General features: G+C 57.0%; 2 protein-coding genes and 1 long non-coding RNA gene across 3 annotated transcripts; 2 read left to right on the plus strand and 1 right to left on the minus strand.

Moving 5' to 3' along the window:
• Positions 1-636: 636 nt before the first annotated feature.
• Positions 637-7,354, plus strand: CUNH16orf89 (chromosome unknown C16orf89 homolog). Its single transcript, XM_070003363.1, has 8 exons — positions 637-872; positions 2,040-2,189; positions 2,284-2,434; positions 3,347-3,464; positions 4,265-4,400; positions 5,272-5,376; positions 6,312-6,398; positions 7,093-7,354. Exons 1-8 carry the CDS (start codon positions 668-670, stop codon positions 7,221-7,223), a joined length of 1,083 nt encoding a protein of 360 aa, XP_069859464.1. The 5' UTR covers positions 637-667; the 3' UTR covers positions 7,224-7,354.
• A 3,200-nt stretch (positions 7,355-10,554) lies between these two features.
• Positions 10,555-11,842, minus strand: LOC138814560 (uncharacterized). The gene is made up of 3 exons (XR_011368024.1): positions 11,716-11,842; positions 11,346-11,466; positions 10,555-11,235 (listed from the first exon to the last, which is right to left on the minus strand). It is a non-coding gene; the product is annotated as an uncharacterized lncRNA (long non-coding RNA).
• Nagpa (N-acetylglucosamine-1-phosphodiester alpha-N-acetylglucosaminidase) lies at positions 11,824-18,459 on the plus strand. The gene is made up of 9 exons (XM_070003540.1): positions 11,824-11,917; positions 12,013-12,468; positions 13,682-13,821; positions 14,920-15,157; positions 15,825-16,030; positions 16,112-16,159; positions 16,582-16,683; positions 16,778-16,841; positions 16,966-18,459. Exons 1-9 carry the CDS (start codon positions 11,832-11,834, stop codon positions 17,174-17,176), a joined length of 1,551 nt encoding a protein of 516 aa, XP_069859641.1. The 5' UTR covers positions 11,824-11,831; the 3' UTR covers positions 17,177-18,459.
• The last annotated feature ends 500 nt before the right edge of the window (positions 18,460-18,959 follow it).

Genomic DNA, 18,959 nt, shown 5'->3' on the forward strand with positions numbered 1-18,959 from the left:
AGCTCAAACCTAAGTTTGAGAAAGAGGGAGAAAGCTAAACCACTCTATATTGAGTACATTTGAAATGATAATGTGTTTCATGGAAATAAGAAAGGTCATTGAAATCTATTTCAGTGCCTTCTCAGTGCTTTAAAAAGAAAAAAAAAAAAAAAAAGTATGGCACAGGGAATTGAACCCAGGGCCTCAGCTCAAGCTGCTGTACCACTGCTACACTCTCCAGCCCAGTACTAGAAAAATGGAAAGTGCAACATGCTTGCCTTTGTAGCTTGAATTCTGATTCCAGTGGACAGTCCCCCCCCCCCCGAAAAAAAAAGCTCTTGAAGACAGGGCGGCCCTCCAGGGAGTTTACTCCAGACTTAGATCCAGCTGGGCTTTCCCAGGTCTTTGGATTTCTGAGCTGCAGCTCACACTCTTGGTCCATCATGGGAAGTCAGGGGCTGGAAGGCCAGGGCGGGCTCCTCTCCCCCGCGGGCAGCCATCCAGCGGGCTGCACTTCAGGCCTAGCCTGACCCTAGCCTTGGCCTCCCTGGCTATCCCCTGTGGCCCTGTCAGGCCACTTGTCTGCAGATCTTCAGGGGAAAGGGGGAGGAGGAAGAGGCGGGAGGAGGGTGAATAGAGGCGCCCAGGGTGCATGCCTGGCGCTCCAGCTACAGTCAGAACACCAGACATGGCCAGGCCCGGGCTGCTGGCACTTCTCTTGCTCCTGGCCCTGCCACGGCAGCCATCCTCCCTGCCACAGCCGGACACCTCCCAGGGCAAGGCCACCATGGCAGATCTGATCCTGTCTGCGCTGGAGAGAGCCACCTTGTTCCTGCAGGAGAGGCTGCCTGGGGTTAACCTGGATGCAGTGGTGGGATTCCAGGTGCTGGAAGGTGAGCAGGCCGAGATCCCCGGAACCCCAGGCTGACCCCTGGGAAGGCCACCTGGTCTGCTCTGTCCCTGGACCCCTGGACACCTCCCGGCTTCCAGTATAACCTGCTGTGGGGTGGGGGGAGGACGGGAGGGGTGCTGGTCTGGGGCCGGGGCTCAACAGGCGGTTCTCAAGCTTCTCGGGAGAAAGGAGTTAAAGGTAACGAGAGGAGAGATTTGGAAATCATCTTCTGAAAAGGCAAAGGTCCACCAGATGGCCTTCTCTTCATGCTCTGATTAAGGGGAGGGGAGGGGCTGAGGGGGGTCCCTTTTAATGGACATTTACAATTTAGGGGCTCCCCCTGCAAGAGGATGGTGAGACACCACAGGGTCCCCAAAACCAGGCTCCTTTCCACTTCCTGCACTTCCAGCCAAAGCCACCTGCAGGGCCGGAGAAAACAATCAAGTGTTTATTTAGTTTTGAAAGTAAAAGATCCTTGGAGAATGGACTGGAAAGAAGCCAAGACAAGCAGGGGCAGGGAGACATACACATGCGTGCACACACACACATACACTGCTGTGCCCCTCCCCACCTCCCTCCCTGAACTTACCTGGACCTGAGCAGGGTCATCTATCCGCCAGCCTCACCTCTGGGGAAAGGCAAAAGGAAGTGTGAAGAATTAATCCCCCTGGGGCAGGGTTCTCCAAAAAACAAAGTGCCCAGGGTAGGCGAGTGGGGGGGGGGACATTATAGAACATTCCAGAACCCTGAAGATGCTTCAGGAGGCGAACAGGTGGGGATGTACCAGGTCCACCCGCTCTCATCCTGTCCCTCTGCTCCCCATCTCCCTCTTCTTTGCTTGGGCTGCAGCATGTGCCTATTCGCCTGTTCCATCCTTAGCCACCAGCTCCCAGAATTGACCATTGTCCACGTTCCCCTTTCCCGGAGGAAGAGAGATGAAATGGCTTTCTTCACCACCCACCCTGTGAAAAAAGTATCAGTCAGGACTCGAACCCAAGACCGCCTCCAGAGAACAAGCCCTCAGCTGCCCCTGTCCAGCCCTCTGGCCCCAGCTGGTGGTCCTGCTCAACCCCACAAAGGCTCCGGGGGGAGCGGTGAAGCCTTGGTTTTCAGCCCGGGTGGCTGATCAGCTGGCAGAATGAATGACCTCTGTCCCCTCATCCCCCAGAGCAGCTCCGGGGCGTCCAGGACAAGTGGGCGCCTGACCCCCTGCTGCGGCCACTTGGCCTGCGCGCCGGGCAGCTGGCCGCCAAGCTGACCGCCCTCCTCCGCCAGGCTGTCACCTACCTCCAGCAGACCGACCCCACTTACCTAAGAGGTATGGGGGGCGGGGGGCTCTGGGAAGGCCGTATCCGGGTATTTAACTGAGAGGCCCCCCGCCACGCCCTGCCCCTCCCGCCTCTCCCCTGCAGAGTTCCAGCCAAGCCTCCAGCCTGGGTTTTGGAAGCTGCCTCTCTCGTGGACCCGCACCAACGCCTCCCTGGTCTACGCCTGGCTCGACCCCCATGACTCGTTCTCCGAGGACAGCAGTGACTTGTGTCTGGTGCAGCTACTGGGAACCGGGTGGGTCCCCACTGCCCCCGCTGGCTGAAGACTGAGGGGGAGGGGGTGGGGCTCCCTCTCCATGCCTCATGTGTGCATGCCGGGGCAGTGTGACAGTGTGACGGGCAGGAGATGTGAACTCCTACCCAGCAGTGGAAACCTCAGATTCTGCTGCCCCATGCCCTCCCAGGGGCCTCTGGGCATACTCCCACGGCACCGCCCCCTTTAAGACCTTTGCTTCTCCTTTCAGGCCCACCCTGCCCCAAGCCATCCACCCCCAACTCCCCAAGACCAACTCACCTCTAGACCAATCCTGGCACCAGGCAGCTCTCTGAGGAGGGCTCTGCCTGCACCTATAGCCAGGCCCAGCCCACATCCCTTTTATGCAAATGAAGTCACATCCCTTTTATGCAAATGAAGTCCCCATCTCTTGTATGCAAATGCAGTTCATTCCTCTTCCATAGTCCAGGGGTCGTGGGTCTCCCTGGTTTATTCAGCAGCTGGGCTTGAAGCAAGCCCCAAGCTCAGGGGGCCAGGGCAGAATGGGCACTGGGTACCCCACTCTAATCCTCTCAGCATCCTTTATAGGAGTCCGGGCTACACCAGAGCTCAGTCTGCAGGTGACTGGACTCTGGAAGTATATTATATTAGGCCCAGACCTCCAAGCTGTGTGGATCCAAGTCCCTTGTTTAGGCCTGGGATGGGAAAGATGGGAATAGTACGGGGCAACGAGAGAAGTCTCAGCCTATGGGGAGATGAGCCCGGACACCTCCAGCTTCATCTCCCCAGAGTTAGGGGTGCATCTCAGCCACACCAGCACCAGACACCAGCCTTCTTCTTAGCAACCCCTTTGTCTAGCCTGGAGCCTGTGGGGGAGTCACAGCCTGGGGGGAGGGGCAGCGTGTCTGTGACAGCCCAGGACGGCCTCCCCAGGACGGACCAGAGCCAGCCCTGCGTGCTCTCAGACTTCTGCAGGGCGCTCATGACCAAGGCCGGCTGCTCCGGCTACAGCCTGTCTCATCAGCTGCTCTTCTTCCTGTGGGCCCGAATGGTGAGTGAGGGCCGGGCGGAGGGGAGGGGACAGCATGATGGACACCACGGGCAGGCAGAGGGAACCAAGGGGCTCCTGGATTCAGTTTAGAGGCGACCCTGTCTCCAAACCAAAGTGGGGCCCGGCACTGGCGGCTCACCCCTCTCATCCTAGCTACTCAGGAGGCTGAGCTCTGAGGATTAAGATCCAAAGCCAGCTCAGGCAGGGAAATCCATGAGACTCTTATCTCCAAGTAGCCACCAAAAAGCTGGATGGCTCAAGTGGTAGAACGCCAGCCTCGAACAACAACCAAAAAAAAAACCTCAGAGGCATGCTCAGGTGTGAGCCACCAGCACCCAGTGAACTACATTGTTTTGCTCGGTAGATTCAACAAGGCAAAAGTTACTCTGAAGGCAAAACTCTGAAGAAGAGTGCCTAGCATATGCCATGCCCGGGGTTCAAACCCTGGCTGTTCTGAACCCTGTCCTCCCAGAGTGGGGCCGGAACCAGCCAGGCACTGACACTGCCTAAGGGAGAAGGGGCTGCAGAGTGCCACCTAGCGTACACCCTAGCGTCCTCACCCTTTCCAGAAGATGCTGACGTTCCAAAAGGCTAATTTATCCAGCCAAAGCCACATAACCTCTGGGTGGCAGAGCCCTAACTCACTCGAACTCAAGTCTTCCTGACCCCCTACTGACAAGCCCTCTGGGAACACAGATTGGGGAGGTGGGGGGAAGGAGAAAAACTCATCCCCAAGAGCTTCCGCGATCTGCAGGTCCTCCTGTAACCCAACCTCCGTGTCTCCTGCATGCTGTCTCCAGAAAGGCTGCACACACAGCCTGTTCCGCCAGAGCCAGCTGTACATCGGCATCTTCTGTGCTAACATGATGGCCCTGAACCAGAGAGCCCAGGCCGCCGGCTACACCTACCGCACCCAAGACCTCTTCATGGAGAACAGTGAGCCTTCCGCGCCTTCTGCTCTCAGGACGGGGAAGTGGGGGAGGGGGGAATGGGAATGGGTGTGCAAGAGCACGGGGCACACATGCGCACTCACAGTGTCAGATGAAACCAGTAAAACCAACAGGATGAGCCATCCAGTCGGAACTAAAGATAAACAATGGAGAAATGCAGAATGTTAGCATATCCCAAATATTGCCTTGGGATAGCCTTGTCCTAGCAATGTATATCCCCTGCAGTATTTGGGATGAGTTTGTGATTTAGTTATTTTTGCTTGGCGCTCAGGATGGCCATGATATTCCTCTTCGTGTCCTCCTAAATCACTGAAGGGACAGGTGGTCACTACTATGCCCAGCCACTGACTGAGATGATATCTCAAGAACTTTTGTTGTTGTTGTTTGTGTGTGTTTAGCTCAGGAACTTCAGTCCCCCAAACTCCATCTCCTAAGAAACAAGGATCGCAGGCCTAAGCCACCAGGTCTACCATGTATTTTGTTCTTAAGATAGGGTCTCACTAACTTCATCCAGGCTAGCCTCAAACTCAGGATTCTCCAGCATCCTCCTGAATAACTGGAAGTGACAGGCATGTACCACCAGGCCTGGCTCCAGCTCTAGCATTTAAGCAATCCAGTGCTGGCCGGAAGCCCTGGGAGGACGGGGAGGCGGGGCACAGACCTGCGGGCCCTGGGTTGCTGAGGAAGAGCATGGAGCACTGCCTCCTTCCAGCCTGCGTGGAACATCCCCCTGCCCACACCTTCCTGCCTCACCAGGCAGGAGACAGGCAGCAATACAGTGGCCCTGGAGGGGGGAGGAGGTGGCCGCGGGGGGAGGAGGGGGAGACCCTCAGAGGGGCCCCTGTGCCTGCTTCCAGTCATGTTCTGTGGCATCGCCGGCTTCTCCGACTTCTACAAGCTCCGGTGGCTGGAGGCCATCCTCAGCTGGCAGAAGCAACAGGAAGGCTGCTTCGGGAACCCCGGTGAGCTGCACTCCTGGCCCGATGAGGAGCCCCAGGGCAGGAGGGGGGTGCACTGGTGTGGGGACACTGAGAGAGGCTGGTAATACGTGTGCATGTGCGTGTGTGCATGTGTGTATTGTGTATGCTGTACATGTGTGTACTATGCATGTGTGCTGTGCATATGCTGTGCACGTGTGTGCATGTGTGTGCTGTGTACATGTGTACATGCACACACATAGGTAGAAATGGGCTTGGTGCATTGGGATGAGATGGGAAAGGAGGTGGACTTCCTGTAGTGTGCACCTTGCCGACGCTGGGGCTTGAACTCAGGAGGCCTGGGCACTACCCCTTAGTTTTTTCACTCAAGGTGAACGCTCTACCACTTGAGCTACAGCTCCACTTCTGGTTTTCTGGTGGTTAATTGGAGATAAGAGTCTCACAGACTTTCCTGTCTGGGCTGGCTTTGAGCGTGGATCCTCAAATCTCAGCCTCCTGAGTAGCCGGGATGACAAGGCTCTGGGAAAGGCGGAGGGGCAGAAAGCCCCTAAACAAAGAAATGAGGCTGGCAAGGGAGGGCACCGGGGGCTGAACCGTGTGGTTTGGGAGCCACAGTTTGAGAAACCATCGGGAGAGGACAGTGGAGGCCATGTGGAAGGACCTGTAGACAGGTAACGGAGGAAGCTTCTGGAATAGCCTGTGTTGGAGGGAAGACCTGAGGGGCTTGAGGAGGAGAAGAGGGTTATGGAGAAAGGTTTATAGGTCACACTGAGAAACAGATCAGGTAGCTCACACCTGCCATCTCTGCACGCAGGAGGCTGAGGTAGGAGGATCTTCCAACCAGCCTGGCCGGAATATGGAGACTGGTTGTAAATCAGCTCAAATCCAGCACGACCTGACGCTCCCCTTTCCCCCTCTTCCCTTCTTCCCCCTTCCCTCCCCTCTCTCCTCCCCTTCAGATACCAAGGACCAAGAAGCCCCCAGTGCGTCCCCTCCCCCACAGCACGCTCTGAGAAGAGTGAGGAGGCGGGAAAAGCTATTCACAGGTGACCCCAGGCCCCAGGCACCCCTTGGCTAGGAAAGTGAGGCCTGCAGTGCCCCCTGACATCCCGGGGGGCCAGGGCCTTGAAGTTTGAGTGGAAGGAAGGGTAGGCGGCTCTGAGAGTCTCCTCTTAGGAAGCGGGATGGTGGGTGCCTGCCATCCCAGCCCCCACGTGGCTCAAGCAGAAGGATCTGGAATTGGGGCTCAGCCTGGAATACACAGGGAGATGCTGTCTCAAAAACATTCTTTTTTTAAATGGCTGGATGCCAGTGGCTCACATCTGTAATCCTAGCTACTCAGGAGGCTGAGATGTAAGGATCCCATGTTCAAAGCCAACCTGGGCAGAAAAGACCATGAGACTCTCATCTCTGATTGACCACCAGAAAGCCAGAAATGGAGCCGTGGCTCCAGGGGGACAATGCCAGCCTTGAACAAAAACAACAACAAAAAGCTCTGGGACAGCGACCCAGATAAACAGATGTCCCACAAGGCAGAGCAGGAAGGGGTTGGCATGACTTCTCACAGAGTGGGTGTCCCCCCCCCCAGGTGCTGGGGAACAGCCCCAGCAAAGTGGGGTCTACACAAAGTCCCAGGGACACCCATGGGACACATGGCAAGGTAGTTGAGGGCAGGGGAAGAAGCCCTGTGACCGGCGGTCTCCCTCTCTCCCTCTCTTTCTCCCCATCCCCCCCCCCCAGACGGCTGCTCCTGTCACAGCACAGCCACCGCCGTGGGGGCTCTGGGTGGGTTCCTGTACTTCCTGGCAGCACACCCACTGGCAAATGACGGGCCTCATCCAGCGACACCGCCACCCCCCAGCGGCCGCTGAGCCGGGGCTCCACTGGCATCTCTGGAGGGGGCAGCGGCTGAAGAGGAGCCGCATAGCACACAGCCCTGTGGAAAACTTCTGGGCTGGTTTGAAACCCAGACTGAGCAGGGAGCAGGTGAATACATTCACAGCGCAATCTATCACGAAACGAGTCTTTTTGTTTTCTTTCTTTATCTTTCTTTCTTTCGGAGTCAGGGTTTCCTAATCCTGTTTCAAGAAGAAAAAGAAAGAAGGGAGGGAGGGAGGGAGGGGAGAGAGAGGAGAAAAGATCTTTTTCGTTGTGTGGGTCATGCCTGTCATCCTAGCTACTCAGGAGGCTGAGATCTGAGGATCACAGTTCAAAGCCATCCGGAGCAGGAAAGTCCCTGTGAGACTCTTATCTCCAATGAACCACCAGAAAACTGGAAGTGGCGCTGTGGCTCAAGTGGTGGAGCAATAGCCTTGAACTTAAGAGCTGAGGGACAGCGCCCAGGCCCAGAGTTCAAGCCCCACAACCGACCAAAAAAAAACATCCTTTTTTTTCTACTCCAAGTAATGTCATGTTAAGAAACAGGGAATTACAGGACAGATTTAAATTCCCTAGAATTGTAGGTCACAACATGGATACTCAGTCTTTCTAGAGACCATCATTCTTAGTCTCTGCCATGTGTGACTATTCTCTCTGCACCCCACTAGAGAAGCTGCTCAGGGGTGCCCTTCTCCCCCCTCCCACTCCTCCCCACAAGCCCTGAGTCCGTACCAGCCTCTTTCCTGACTCACAAAGCCGCCCTCTCCCTCTCCCTTCCCACTGTCCCAGCGTACCATGGCCTCCAGCACCTTTGCCATTACTAATGTCACAGGAAAATGCAGGTAAAAATCATGGAGGCCAACAATCCTGTAATCCTAGCTACTCAGGAGACAGAGATCTGAGGATCATGGTTCAAAGCCTGCCAGCCCAGGCAGGAAAGTCCGTGAGACTCTAATCTCCAATTAACTGCCAAGAAAGTGGAAGTGGAGTTGTGGTTCAAGTGAGGAAAAAGAGGGGGTGGGGGCAGGGACAGTGCCCAGGCCCTGAGTACTGGCACAAAGAAACAGAAAGGGTACCTAACTTCTATCCTCTTCCCAGTTAATTCATGGGCCCTGGTGAGGAGGCCGTGTTTCTCAGCAGAGAGCCATTAACGCCCCTTTTATACCCAACAGCAGGGGAACCAACCCCCTCCCTCTCACGTGGTCCACTCCCACCCCAGCATGGGGATTCATGTACTCAATCAGCTTAAGTTGTGTAAGAATCCCTGCCACATCCTGGAGCTTAGAGCTCTTGGTCTGTCTGGTAAATATGTGGGGCCCGACAGGGAGACTCTCAGGTTTACCCATGAGGTGACGAAGCAAACCTCTAATCATCATACTGTTCCCCCTCAGCCCACAGCTCCAAGAAACCACTAAGCTGCTTGCTGTCAACCCAGCTTGGCCTTAAAACAGAATCATACAACAGAATTGTAAGGGGTCATAAAAATCTTCTAGAAGGCCAGGTCTGGGGACTCACATCTGTAATCCTATCTACTCGGGAGGTGGAGGTCTGAGGCTGGCCTAGGCAAAAAGAGAGAGAGAGAGAGAAAGAGAGAGAGAGAGAGAGAGAGAGAGAGAGAGCCCCAATGCAGACCATAACTCAAGAAAAAGTGGCTGGAGGTGTTACTCAAGTGATAAAGTTCCTGCCTAGCAAATTCAAGACCTTGAGTTCAAACCCCCCAAAATGTTTAAAAAATAGAATATCTCATACTTACTAAAAATCATTGCACTAGGGCCTGGGAAGGTGGCTCAGTGGTAGAGTGCTTTCCTAGCATGCATGAAGTTCTGGGTTGGATTCCTTAGCACCATATACACAGAAAAAGCCAGAAGTGGCACTGTGACACAAGAGGTAGAGTGCTAACCTTGAGCAAAAAGAAGCTCAGGGACAGTGCCCAGGCCCTGAGTTCAAGCCCCAGGACTGGCAAAAAAAAAAAAAAAAATCATTGAACTGTACACTTAAGACCCAGGAAATTTTCGTATGTAAATTATATTTTACTAAAACAATTTCTGAGGCTGAGGCACAGCCTGGGGAACATATCAAGGCCCCACGTCATGAAAGAAAAAGAAAAAGAAAAAAAAGCCAGGCACAGCAGCTCCACCCTATAATCCTAGCTCCTTGGGACGTAGAGATGGGACAATCATGGTTCAAGACCCTCTGGGCAAAAAATAATTCACAGGATTCCAAGGTGAGAATTGGTCAGAGGTCACCAGCCCCCTACACTCCTAGTAGAATAGACAGAGAAGAGGAAGGACTGTCGGGAACATAGGGGTTGATTTCAGACCTCAGCTGGCTTAAGTAGTGTTAGCACCCTGGATGCAGACCAGAAGGAGGCAAATCCCTCCATGCCAACAGCTTGGCACCAGGCTGCGTAATCCCCTACATTAGCAGGGGCTCCTGGAGGGGGGAGGTCAGAAATGACATGAAAGGGACAACTGACAAAATCTAAACTGGGCACTAGTCACTCACTCCATGACTCCAGACCCTCCGGAGCCAGCCGTCAAGTCTTGAGTGGTCCACCTACTCCAGGCTCCCACTGGCAACCAGAGCACTCTCCACATGATTAGATAAAAACCTTGCCTATGTCCAATGTCCTCATTTTAGTGGTCCAGTGGTTACTTAAGAAAACATCCTGTCCTGTCCTTGAAATAGGACCTCATAGAAAATCAGCCCATCAGGAAATTGTGGTCTACAGAACTCACAGATGACAGGAGAAAACTGATCAACTGAAACCTTCCACACAACAAAATGGGGGCTGGTGACCACAAAAGGAGAAAGTAAGAGGAACGGAAGAATGAGGAAATAAAGATGGGACACCACATCTCTGAGGTCACAATCTTACAGGAAACAGAAAGGAGACCTGCCAGTCAGAAAGCCATCTTTAAAGTCCCCTCGTTTCACCATTCAATCCAAGGCCAAGCTCTATAAGGAGGAAGAAGACCAAAGTAGCTGAGATGAGCGATGCCACAACCTTCCTTGCCAGATTTCTGTCCTAATACACTTTTGTGTCACTTTTACTACAGTTCACATCTTGCCTGAATTTGTCTCTTGACAGACACAGGCACCTGAGGTCACCTTAGCTACCCTAAATGTCTGGTAATGCATTCGACGCATTGGCCAGGAATCTAAAGGTTAAGTATATCCTTTTCTGACTTGGATTCACGAAAAGGTAGCATTACAGAACAATGAAGCGGAGGGAAAAGCTGCTTGTGTGCAGCTGGCTTCTCATTTTAGGAAAATGGAGGATAAAGGCAAAGGCCAGACTCAATTATCAACAGGCTAGGGCTGTTTATTGAGGCACAGTGAGGGACAGTCTTCCTGAGGGATCAGAAATTGTGCAAGGAGGTGGGGTTGGAGTTAGGCTTTTGTGGGGTCTGAGCAAGGAGACAGAGGTAACTTGAGTTCAGTACGGGGAGGTTACTGCAGGTGTGGGCAGAGAACTGGCTAAGTATAGTGACAACTGACTCCCTTTTCCAAGGCCTCAAGCTTTTCAAGGTCCAAACGGCTCTACATCTGTCTGGCCTTGATGGTTTGACCTTTTCAGAATCCAGTTCTCAGCCTTCCGTCTGATTTCTTAATCCTTTCTGTTAGGTTTTTAAAAAGAGGTAGCTGAGTAAGAACAGCACCACGCACGTGGTATTCAGGTAAGGGATAGGTTTATTCAGTAGACCTGCTGGGACGGGCAAGGTTGGCACACCACGTGGCTGGCAAAAGAGAGGGTCTGGCCCCAGGTTAGGCCTTATATAGGGTAGGGGCGGGGAGAAAGGTGTGTCCAGGTAAAGGCAAGTGGGATCAGGTAGGAGAAAGGTGTGGCCACATCAGATTAAGATGTGACCTCAGCAGATGCAGAGGTGACCTCTTCAAGGTGTCCCAGTTGCCTAGGTAACGCAGGTACTGGGCGAGGTCTGTTCGCCGTCCAGGAATGGACCTTACACTTTTCTGGTCTCACAGCTCAGCCTCAAGAGTTCCCTACAGGTTAGGCCCACACAACAGAACGTTTACAGGCTGGCTTAGGTCGGATTGCCTTACCTGTGCACGGTCGGTGCATTCCCGGGGTCATGCCTGGCACCTGTATGCACCTGGGATATACTAGGCCAGGGGGTCGAGCCTTCTTGTTCCGTCTTGGGACACATAAAAGGATTAGGCCAAGAGTCCTTGGGTGAGTCCTTCGGTGGTGGGTGTGGGTGAGGTGGTGCATGCCTGCAGGGAGGTTGAAGCAGAAGAATCACACACACACACACAGGATGAATATGTAATTAGTATCAACTATGAGTGGCCAGAGCTCTGCAGGCCATGGGCCTCCCACGGCTCAGTCCCCTCCCCCCCGACTCGCTCCCCTCCCCACCGCCTCTGGCAACGACTTCAACAGCTCGTTCTCGAAACTTCCCACAGATCTGACATTTCACCCAGATAACAGGCTCCCCCCCCCCCCCATCCCCGGGCAGGTACCTGCTGAGATCTCGCGATAACCCGGACCAGGCTTGGACGCCGCGGCCCTCCCCCCGCGGAGCCGCTCCGGTCAGTCACGTGGGCCGGGCCCACGTGATCGGAGCCGGGGTCCCAACATGGCGGCCCCCACGAGTCGCGGGCTTCGCTTCCTGCTCGTGCTGCTCGGCCTGGTCCGGGCGGCGTGGGGCGGCGTGGGCTCGGGGTGAGTGGCGCCCGCGGCGGGGCGGGGGGAGCGGGTCCGGATCCCCCCTCCTCCTGTGTCCCCCCCACGAGCTCACGCGCGCCCCGTCCCCGCAGGGCCTCCCGCGACGACGACCTGCTGTCGCCCTATCCCCGCGCGCGCGCGCGCCCGCCCCGGGACTGCGCACGGGTGCGCGCCGGCCACCGCGCGCACGAGAGCTGGGCGCCGGCCCCCGCGGCCCCCGGCGCCCCCGGCGCCGCCGTGCGCGCCTTCGTGTCGCACTTCGGGGGCCGCGCGGTGGCCGGACACCTGACGCGGGTCCCCGCGCCCCGGCGCGCCGTGTCCGTGCTGGAGCCCGGCGGGCCCGGGGGCTGCGCGCAGCGGCGGCGCGCCACCGTGGAGGAGACGGCGCGGGCGGCCGGCTGCCGGGTGGCCCAGAACGGCGGCTTCTTCCGCCTGGCTTCGGGCGAGTGCCTGGGGAACGTGGTGAGCGACGGGCGGCGCGCGAGCGGCTCCGGGGGGCTGCAGAACGCGCAGTTCGGGATCCGCCGCGACGGGACCCTGGTCACCGGGTGAGAACGCCGGGAGCGCCGCGCCCCCCTCCCCTCCTTCCCGCCCGCGGACCGGAGATGGGGTGGCGGCCACCGGTCACCTCGCCTGCTGCACGCGGGTGCCGAGCCCCCTCCTGCGGTGCCAGGCGGTGTGCGGAGCCCCGGGGAGCGCCCTTCGTGAAGGGACCGGCCCCGGTAGTAGGAAAAGTCAGGAAACAGTGATCAGTTCAGACGGTGCTAGGAGAGGAGGTTGTCAGGGTGCACAGGTGCGAGCCAGGGCTGGCTGTAATGGGATCTGAGAAAGTGACCGGTGAGTTGACCTCTGAAGAGTTACGACCCAGGGGCGAAGTGGAGGAACAGAATTTGGGGCAAAAGGAACAGCTAACAGGCGAAGGCTCACAGATGCAGCAAGGCCAGGAAGCGGTGGCTCGCACCTGTGGTCCTAGCTGTGCAGGAGACTGAGATCTGAGGATCAAGATTTGAAGCCAACCCAGGCAGAAAAGTCCATGGGACTCTTATCTCCATTGAGCCACTAAAAAAATCTAGAGACGGAACTGTGGCTCCAGTGGTAGAGTGCCAGCCTGGTGTGCAAAAGCTGAAGGACACCATGCCTTGACTTCAAGCCTCAGTAACACACACACACACAGAGTTCAAGAAGACTTAGGGGGATAGGGAGAGGAGCCACAGAAGAAACAGTTATAGGGATTGGAGGTGTGACTCTGTTGGTACAGTGCCTGCCCGTGAGCTAAGGAGTTTGAGGCCCAGTCTAGGATCTAAAAATAAACAGACAAATGAAACCTGTTATCTGAAGGTGGCAGGGATGACTGCGTACCACCTGGCTCATGCCTGGGGTGAGGAGAGATGCTAGGTTGGAGAAGTGGACAGGGAGGGTGGAGGGACTGTAACAGGATCGTTTTGCCAGAAATTGAGGGTCACACATGGATTTGAGATCTGGTGGGGTTTTTAATGAAATAAAGTGTAGTAGAGGGTTTGCAGAGGGGGTGAGGGGCGGGGGGAAGGGTACTGTGGAGCCCCTGCCTGGCTTCAGCCTTTTGGGCCCCAACAACGGGGAGACAGCAAAGGACTGCAGGAAGCCACAGTTGCACCCTGGCCAGGCATATTCCTGGGGTAGGGGGAGGAAGAGGAAGTTTGATAAGGGGTAAGAGGAAGCTCACCTTCCCCCTGCGCCTACGCTACTGCCCTTGAGTGAGCCTCCCGCCCTCCCCGGGTGCAGGTACCTGTCTGAAGAGGAGGCACTAGACACCAACAATCCATTCGAGCAGCTGCTCAGCGGGGTCGTGTGGCTGATTCGAAATGGAAGCATCTACATCAACGAGAGCCAGGCCGCCGAGTGCGACAAGACACAGGAGACAGGTGCGAGGAGAGGCCGTCGTCGCCGTACAACAGCTGGGCGCTGTGGCACACACCTGTAGCCTTAGCTGCTTGGGAGGTAGCCCTCAGGAAGATTGCCAATTTCAGGCCAGCCCAGGCAAAAAGTTCACTGAGACTCCATCTCAACCAGATGCCATCCCAGCTATCCAGGAAGCATTAGTAGCGTTGGTCTGGGCCGTTCTAAGCATAAACTGGACACCCTAGCTCAAAAACAACTGAAGACTTAAAAAGGGCTGGGGTCATGATTCAAGTGCTGGAGTACCTGTCTAGCAAGTACAAGGCCCTGAGTTCAAACCCAGTATTACAAAAAAAAAAAAAAAAATAGAGAACCAGGAGCAATGTGGGGTGGGCTGTTCTTAAGCCTTCCCATAAGCCTCTGGGAGCAACAAAGTTGTGCTTAGCACTCCTGGTAGGTGAGGAGATCTAGGCAGTCTTGTATGGAATGTATAACAAAGGAAATGGTTATATAATAAGCTGGAAAAAATAAAGTCATAAACGCGAAGGAAGAAAAACTTCGAAGCTGGGCACGTCAGCATCTACTTGTAATTCCAGCCACTCGGGAGATGGAAAGCAGGAAGATCTTTTTTTTTTTTTTTTTCTTGCCAGTCCTAGGGCTTGAACTCAGAGCCTGGGCACTGTCCCTAAGCTTCTTTTGCTCAAGGCTAGCGCTCTACCACTTGAGCCACAGCGCCACTTCCGGCTGTTTCTGTGTGCATGTGGTAGTGTGGAATCAAACCCAGGGCTTCTGCATGCTAGGCAAGCACTCTACCACTAAGCCACCTTCCCAGACTAGGAAGATCTTAAGTTCTAACCAGCCCAGGTAAAGTTGGCAAGACTCTGTCTCAAAAACAAAATGGCTGTGAGACACGGCCCAAGTGGAATTCCTCTCATATTCATGAGATCCTGGATTCCAGCACCAAAACCAAAGAAATCCCGGTGGAAGCCGTTAGCTGTTCTGCTCAGGGACCCAGCAAGGGTGGTGTGTGCTCAGGGTGCCCTGAGCCCGGAGGTGGACAGTTGGTCCTTGGCAAGAGGTTCCAGGCGGGAGAGCTGGTGATCAGCTGACTGCTTCTCTTACAGGTTCCTTTAGCAAATTTGTGAATGTGATGTCGGCCAGGACAGCCATAGGCCACGACCGCCAGGGACAGCTGGTGCTCTTTCACGTGGATGGACAGACGGAGCAGCGTGGCCTCAGCCTGTGGGAGGTGGCAGAGTTCCTGCTGCAGCAGGACGTGGTCAACGCCATCAACCTGGATGGCGGTGGCTCCGCCACCTTCGTGCTCAATGGGACCCTGGCCAGCTACCCGTCAGATCACTGGTAAGCAACTGTCAGCCCACCTCAGCCCCGGGGGTTCAACAGTGAACACAAAAGCCTGATGTGGTGGTACATACCTGTAATCCCAGCAGTTTGAGAGACTAAAGCAAGAAGATTGTGAGTTTAAGGATGCTCTGAGCTACATAGCATTTTTTTTTTGAGCTGGTACTAGGGCTTGAACTGAGGACTCATGCTTGCTCTCATTCAGCTTCCTTGCTGGGCTGGTCCTCTGCTACTTGAGCCACACCTCCAGCCCAGCTTTCTGCTGGTTAATTGGACATAGGTCTCTTGGACTTTGCTTACCAGGCTATCTTCAAACTGTGACCCTCCAGATGTCAGCCTCCTGAGTACTAGGATTAGAAGCGTGAATCACCAAGGCCTGCATGGCAATTGTGAGGACTGCCTGGGTTATACAGTTAGACTCTGTCAGTCAAACACACCAAGCACTAAGGCCTGAGCCAGCGGTCACCAGGACTAGCCCCCTCCCCTCGCAGACAGGGCCAGTCTGTCAGGAAAGACATTTGTGGGGAAGGACAGGCTGGCTGGGGAGGGGGTAGAGGGCGCTATCCATATCAGCCAGGGCCCTGGGGTGGAGGGATGGCGGGGGGGGGGGGGGGGGGGGCGCAGAAGGGGCAGCATCCCTGCCTCCTTACACCCTTCCCCCCAGCAGCCAGGACAGCAGGTGGCGCTGTCCCCGCCGCGTGTCCACCGTGATCTGCGTGCACGAGCCCCGCTGCCAGCCGCCCGACTGCAGCGGCCACGGGACCTGCGTGGACGGCCACTGCCAGTGCACCGGGAAGTTCTGGCGCGGCGCGGCCTGCAGCGAGCTGGACTGTGGCCCCTCCAACTGCAGCGGCCACGGGCTGTGCACCGACAGTGAGTGGGGGTCTGGTGTCCCACCCACCCCGCCCAGCCCCGCCCGGCCTCTTACCCAGTCCCCTGCTCTTGTCTTGGCAGCCGGCTGCCGCTGTGACGCAGGCTGGACAGGGCCCAGCTGCAGCGAAGGTGAGAGCCACGCACCCCAACCCCAGCCTCGCACCCCCCGTCTGCCTACTGGTTCAGGGGGAATCTGAGTTCCATCCAGGTTTCCAGTGCCCCTGTGACAAATCGCACGCGTGGATGTGGGCAGCCAGACAGCAGCAGGGGTCCCCAGGGTCCTCCCTGACCCTTTGAAGTGGCTCCTGGGGCCCCTGGCCCTGCCAGCCCCGGGCGGCGAGTGTCTGCTGTCCCCGCTCAGCCTCCCCAAGCCTCTGCTTGTGCTACCCCGTCCTCCTAAGGAGCGGAGGGACACCCCCCCCTGTGCCCCCCTGAAATCTCGGGTGGCACCTGCAGAGACACGGTTTCCCGCAAGGTCTCCTTCAGGGACGCAGCTCACCCACCCCCAAAGGCCAGGCCTCTACCCCTGACCTGCCTCCTCCTCTCCGCAGAGTGTCCCCTGGGCTGGTACGGGCCTGGCTGCCAGAGGCCTTGCCAGTGTGAGCACCAGTGCCCCTGCGACCCCCAGACTGGCAACTGCAGCACTTCCCAAGGTAGAGCCCCTGGGCTAGGGATGGGCAGCCCCCCTTCTCCCCCCCACCCTCCCCCTCCCCCGCCAGGCCTGCAGCGGCTCTTTGCTCATTACAGTGAAGCAGTGTCTCCAGCCCTCCGAGGCCACCCCACGGGCAGCAGAGCTCTCGTTCTTCAGCAGGTAGGTGTTCCAGTGGGGGCCCAGCCCCCGCCCATGGGGTGTGGCACGGGACCCCATCCCCAGCACAGGACAGGCGCGGGGCCAAGCTCCCAGCAGCCTCCATCCGCTCTGTCTTCTGCCCCAGGACCACGTGGCTGGCCCTCACCCTGGGCCTGGTTTTCCTGCTGCTGGTCAGCGTGTCGGCCAACGTGTCCCTGCTCCTGGGCTCCAGATCCAAGAGGACCCGGCACGTGGACGGGGACTACGTGTACCACCCACTGCAAGAGGTGGGCGGGGAGTCCCTGGCACCCGAGAAGGAGCAGCCTGGCGACAGCCACGACCCCTTCAAGGACTGACGGCCCCGTCTGCCTGGCGAGACGCCGGGCAGCCTCGGCCCCTCACCTGACCCCAGCAATGCAGAGCCTGAGACCACGCCTGCTTCGTGCCTGACCGCCTGAGCTGCCCAGGGCCTGGCCCCAGGAGGGCCTGCGCCATTGCCAAAGAATCCCCAGAGGCCACCAGTGACCAGGCCAGGCCAGAACACCTGTCCACATTGCTCACTGTGGGCTCGCTTGGCCAGGACCTGGTGTCTCGTCACAAGCTCCTAGAAGAAGGCACGGGAAGAGCTGGGGTCGTGTTTACAGGTGGATTCCGTGGTCCGCAGCCCTCTGCCTAGAGCTGCACTGAAGGAACCACCAGGGGGCGTCGGTGAGGCCTGGCTGGGAGGACGCCAGGCTTTGGCAGGTGACCAGCTCACCTGTGCTCTCAGACCTGCTGTGCCCACGCCGCCCCTGAGCCTTCCCCGCGTCCCTGTCCTCTGCTGTGCTGGCAGGGACTGGACACCGGCACCACAGTTCTCTGCTGTCTTTGCCTGCCCAGCACCTGCTGCTCCCTCTTCTTGGTATTTATTTGTTCTGGCAAGACCTCACCAGTCTGGCTTCAACCTCCCGATCCTCCTGCCTTAGCCTCCCAGGCGCTGGGATTACAGGCAGTCATCAGCTGGGCCTCCCAGAGCCCACTCCGAGCACATGGTGCGTTTGGGAGGTGGCCCCAGGAAGCCGGGGACTGGGCGGGAGGGCAGCCCGTGCCGGGTGTGTGCTGAGCATCGGGCCACCACACCTCGATGCTGTCCTCCTGTGCCACGTGAGACGGGGCGAGCTGGGCGCAGGCGGCCAGTGCCCGTACACTGCTGGTTGTGGCTGCTGCCGACGTCCCCTCCACAGGGGCTCAGCCACCACAGGCGACCAGTGGTGAACATCAAGACGCCCTCTGGAGGCCGGGCGTGGTAGTCATGCCTGAAATGCCAGCATTGTGGGAGGGTACCCAGGCCACCTACCTCCCAGTCCAGAAGGTACTGGCCCAAGTCCAGGGGGGCTTCAGGGACCGATTCAGAGATAAGCATCTGCCCCAGGCCGGGCAGCCAAGGCCCATCTTGGACCTTGTGCTGGGACGGTCCGGCTTTCAGGCCTGAGCCACACACAGGAGAGGGAGAGAAGCTCTTCCGTGTGGTGAATACTTGAACAGAGGGAGAGGCCAGCTGATGCGCACAAGAGCCACAGAGGGAGAGGGGCGACACACACGTCCCAGCCCCTGGAGCCAGCTGTACCTGAAGCCAATAAATCTTTATTTTTTGTTTGAAGCCATTTGTGTTCAGTTTTGGCATCTCGGACAGCCCAGAGAGTAAGGAACTCATGAGTCACTGAGGAGAGAAGCCACCCACAGTAACATGGGTCACCCCTAGCCGCCCTCTTAGAGCGAGCTTCGGGGGACCTCTGAAACGTTCTGGGGACCGGGGCAGCCTGTCTGAGGCCATTCAGGCATCAAGTGTGTTCACAACCTCTGTCAGGTTCTCAAAGGAGTCTGTTTCAGAAAAATCTTCCCCAGAGAACCGACTGGGTTTCAGACTGTGCCTCCTTAGAGCTGCCTTGGGGGGCTGGGTGCAGAGAAGATGGGAGACACGAGATAGGGAAGGTCTCAGAGCCTCCCTGGGGACTCTGGTCCCACCAGCCCCCAGGGTGGCAGCTTGGGCCAAGGCTGTCCTAGGATCCTGAGGGCACACCTGAGTCCCCCCCCCCACCTCGCTCTGCTTGGGCTTGGCCCGTGAGGCCTCAGGGGAACAGCAAGGTGGATCAGACGTCA

The sequence above is a fragment of the Dipodomys merriami genome, unplaced genomic scaffold (assembly GCF_024711535.1).
Source record: "Dipodomys merriami isolate MVZ:Mamm:240054 unplaced genomic scaffold, mDipMer1.0.p SCAF_60, whole genome shotgun sequence".
Classification (NCBI taxonomy): Eukaryota; Metazoa; Chordata; class Mammalia; order Rodentia; family Heteromyidae; genus Dipodomys; species Dipodomys merriami.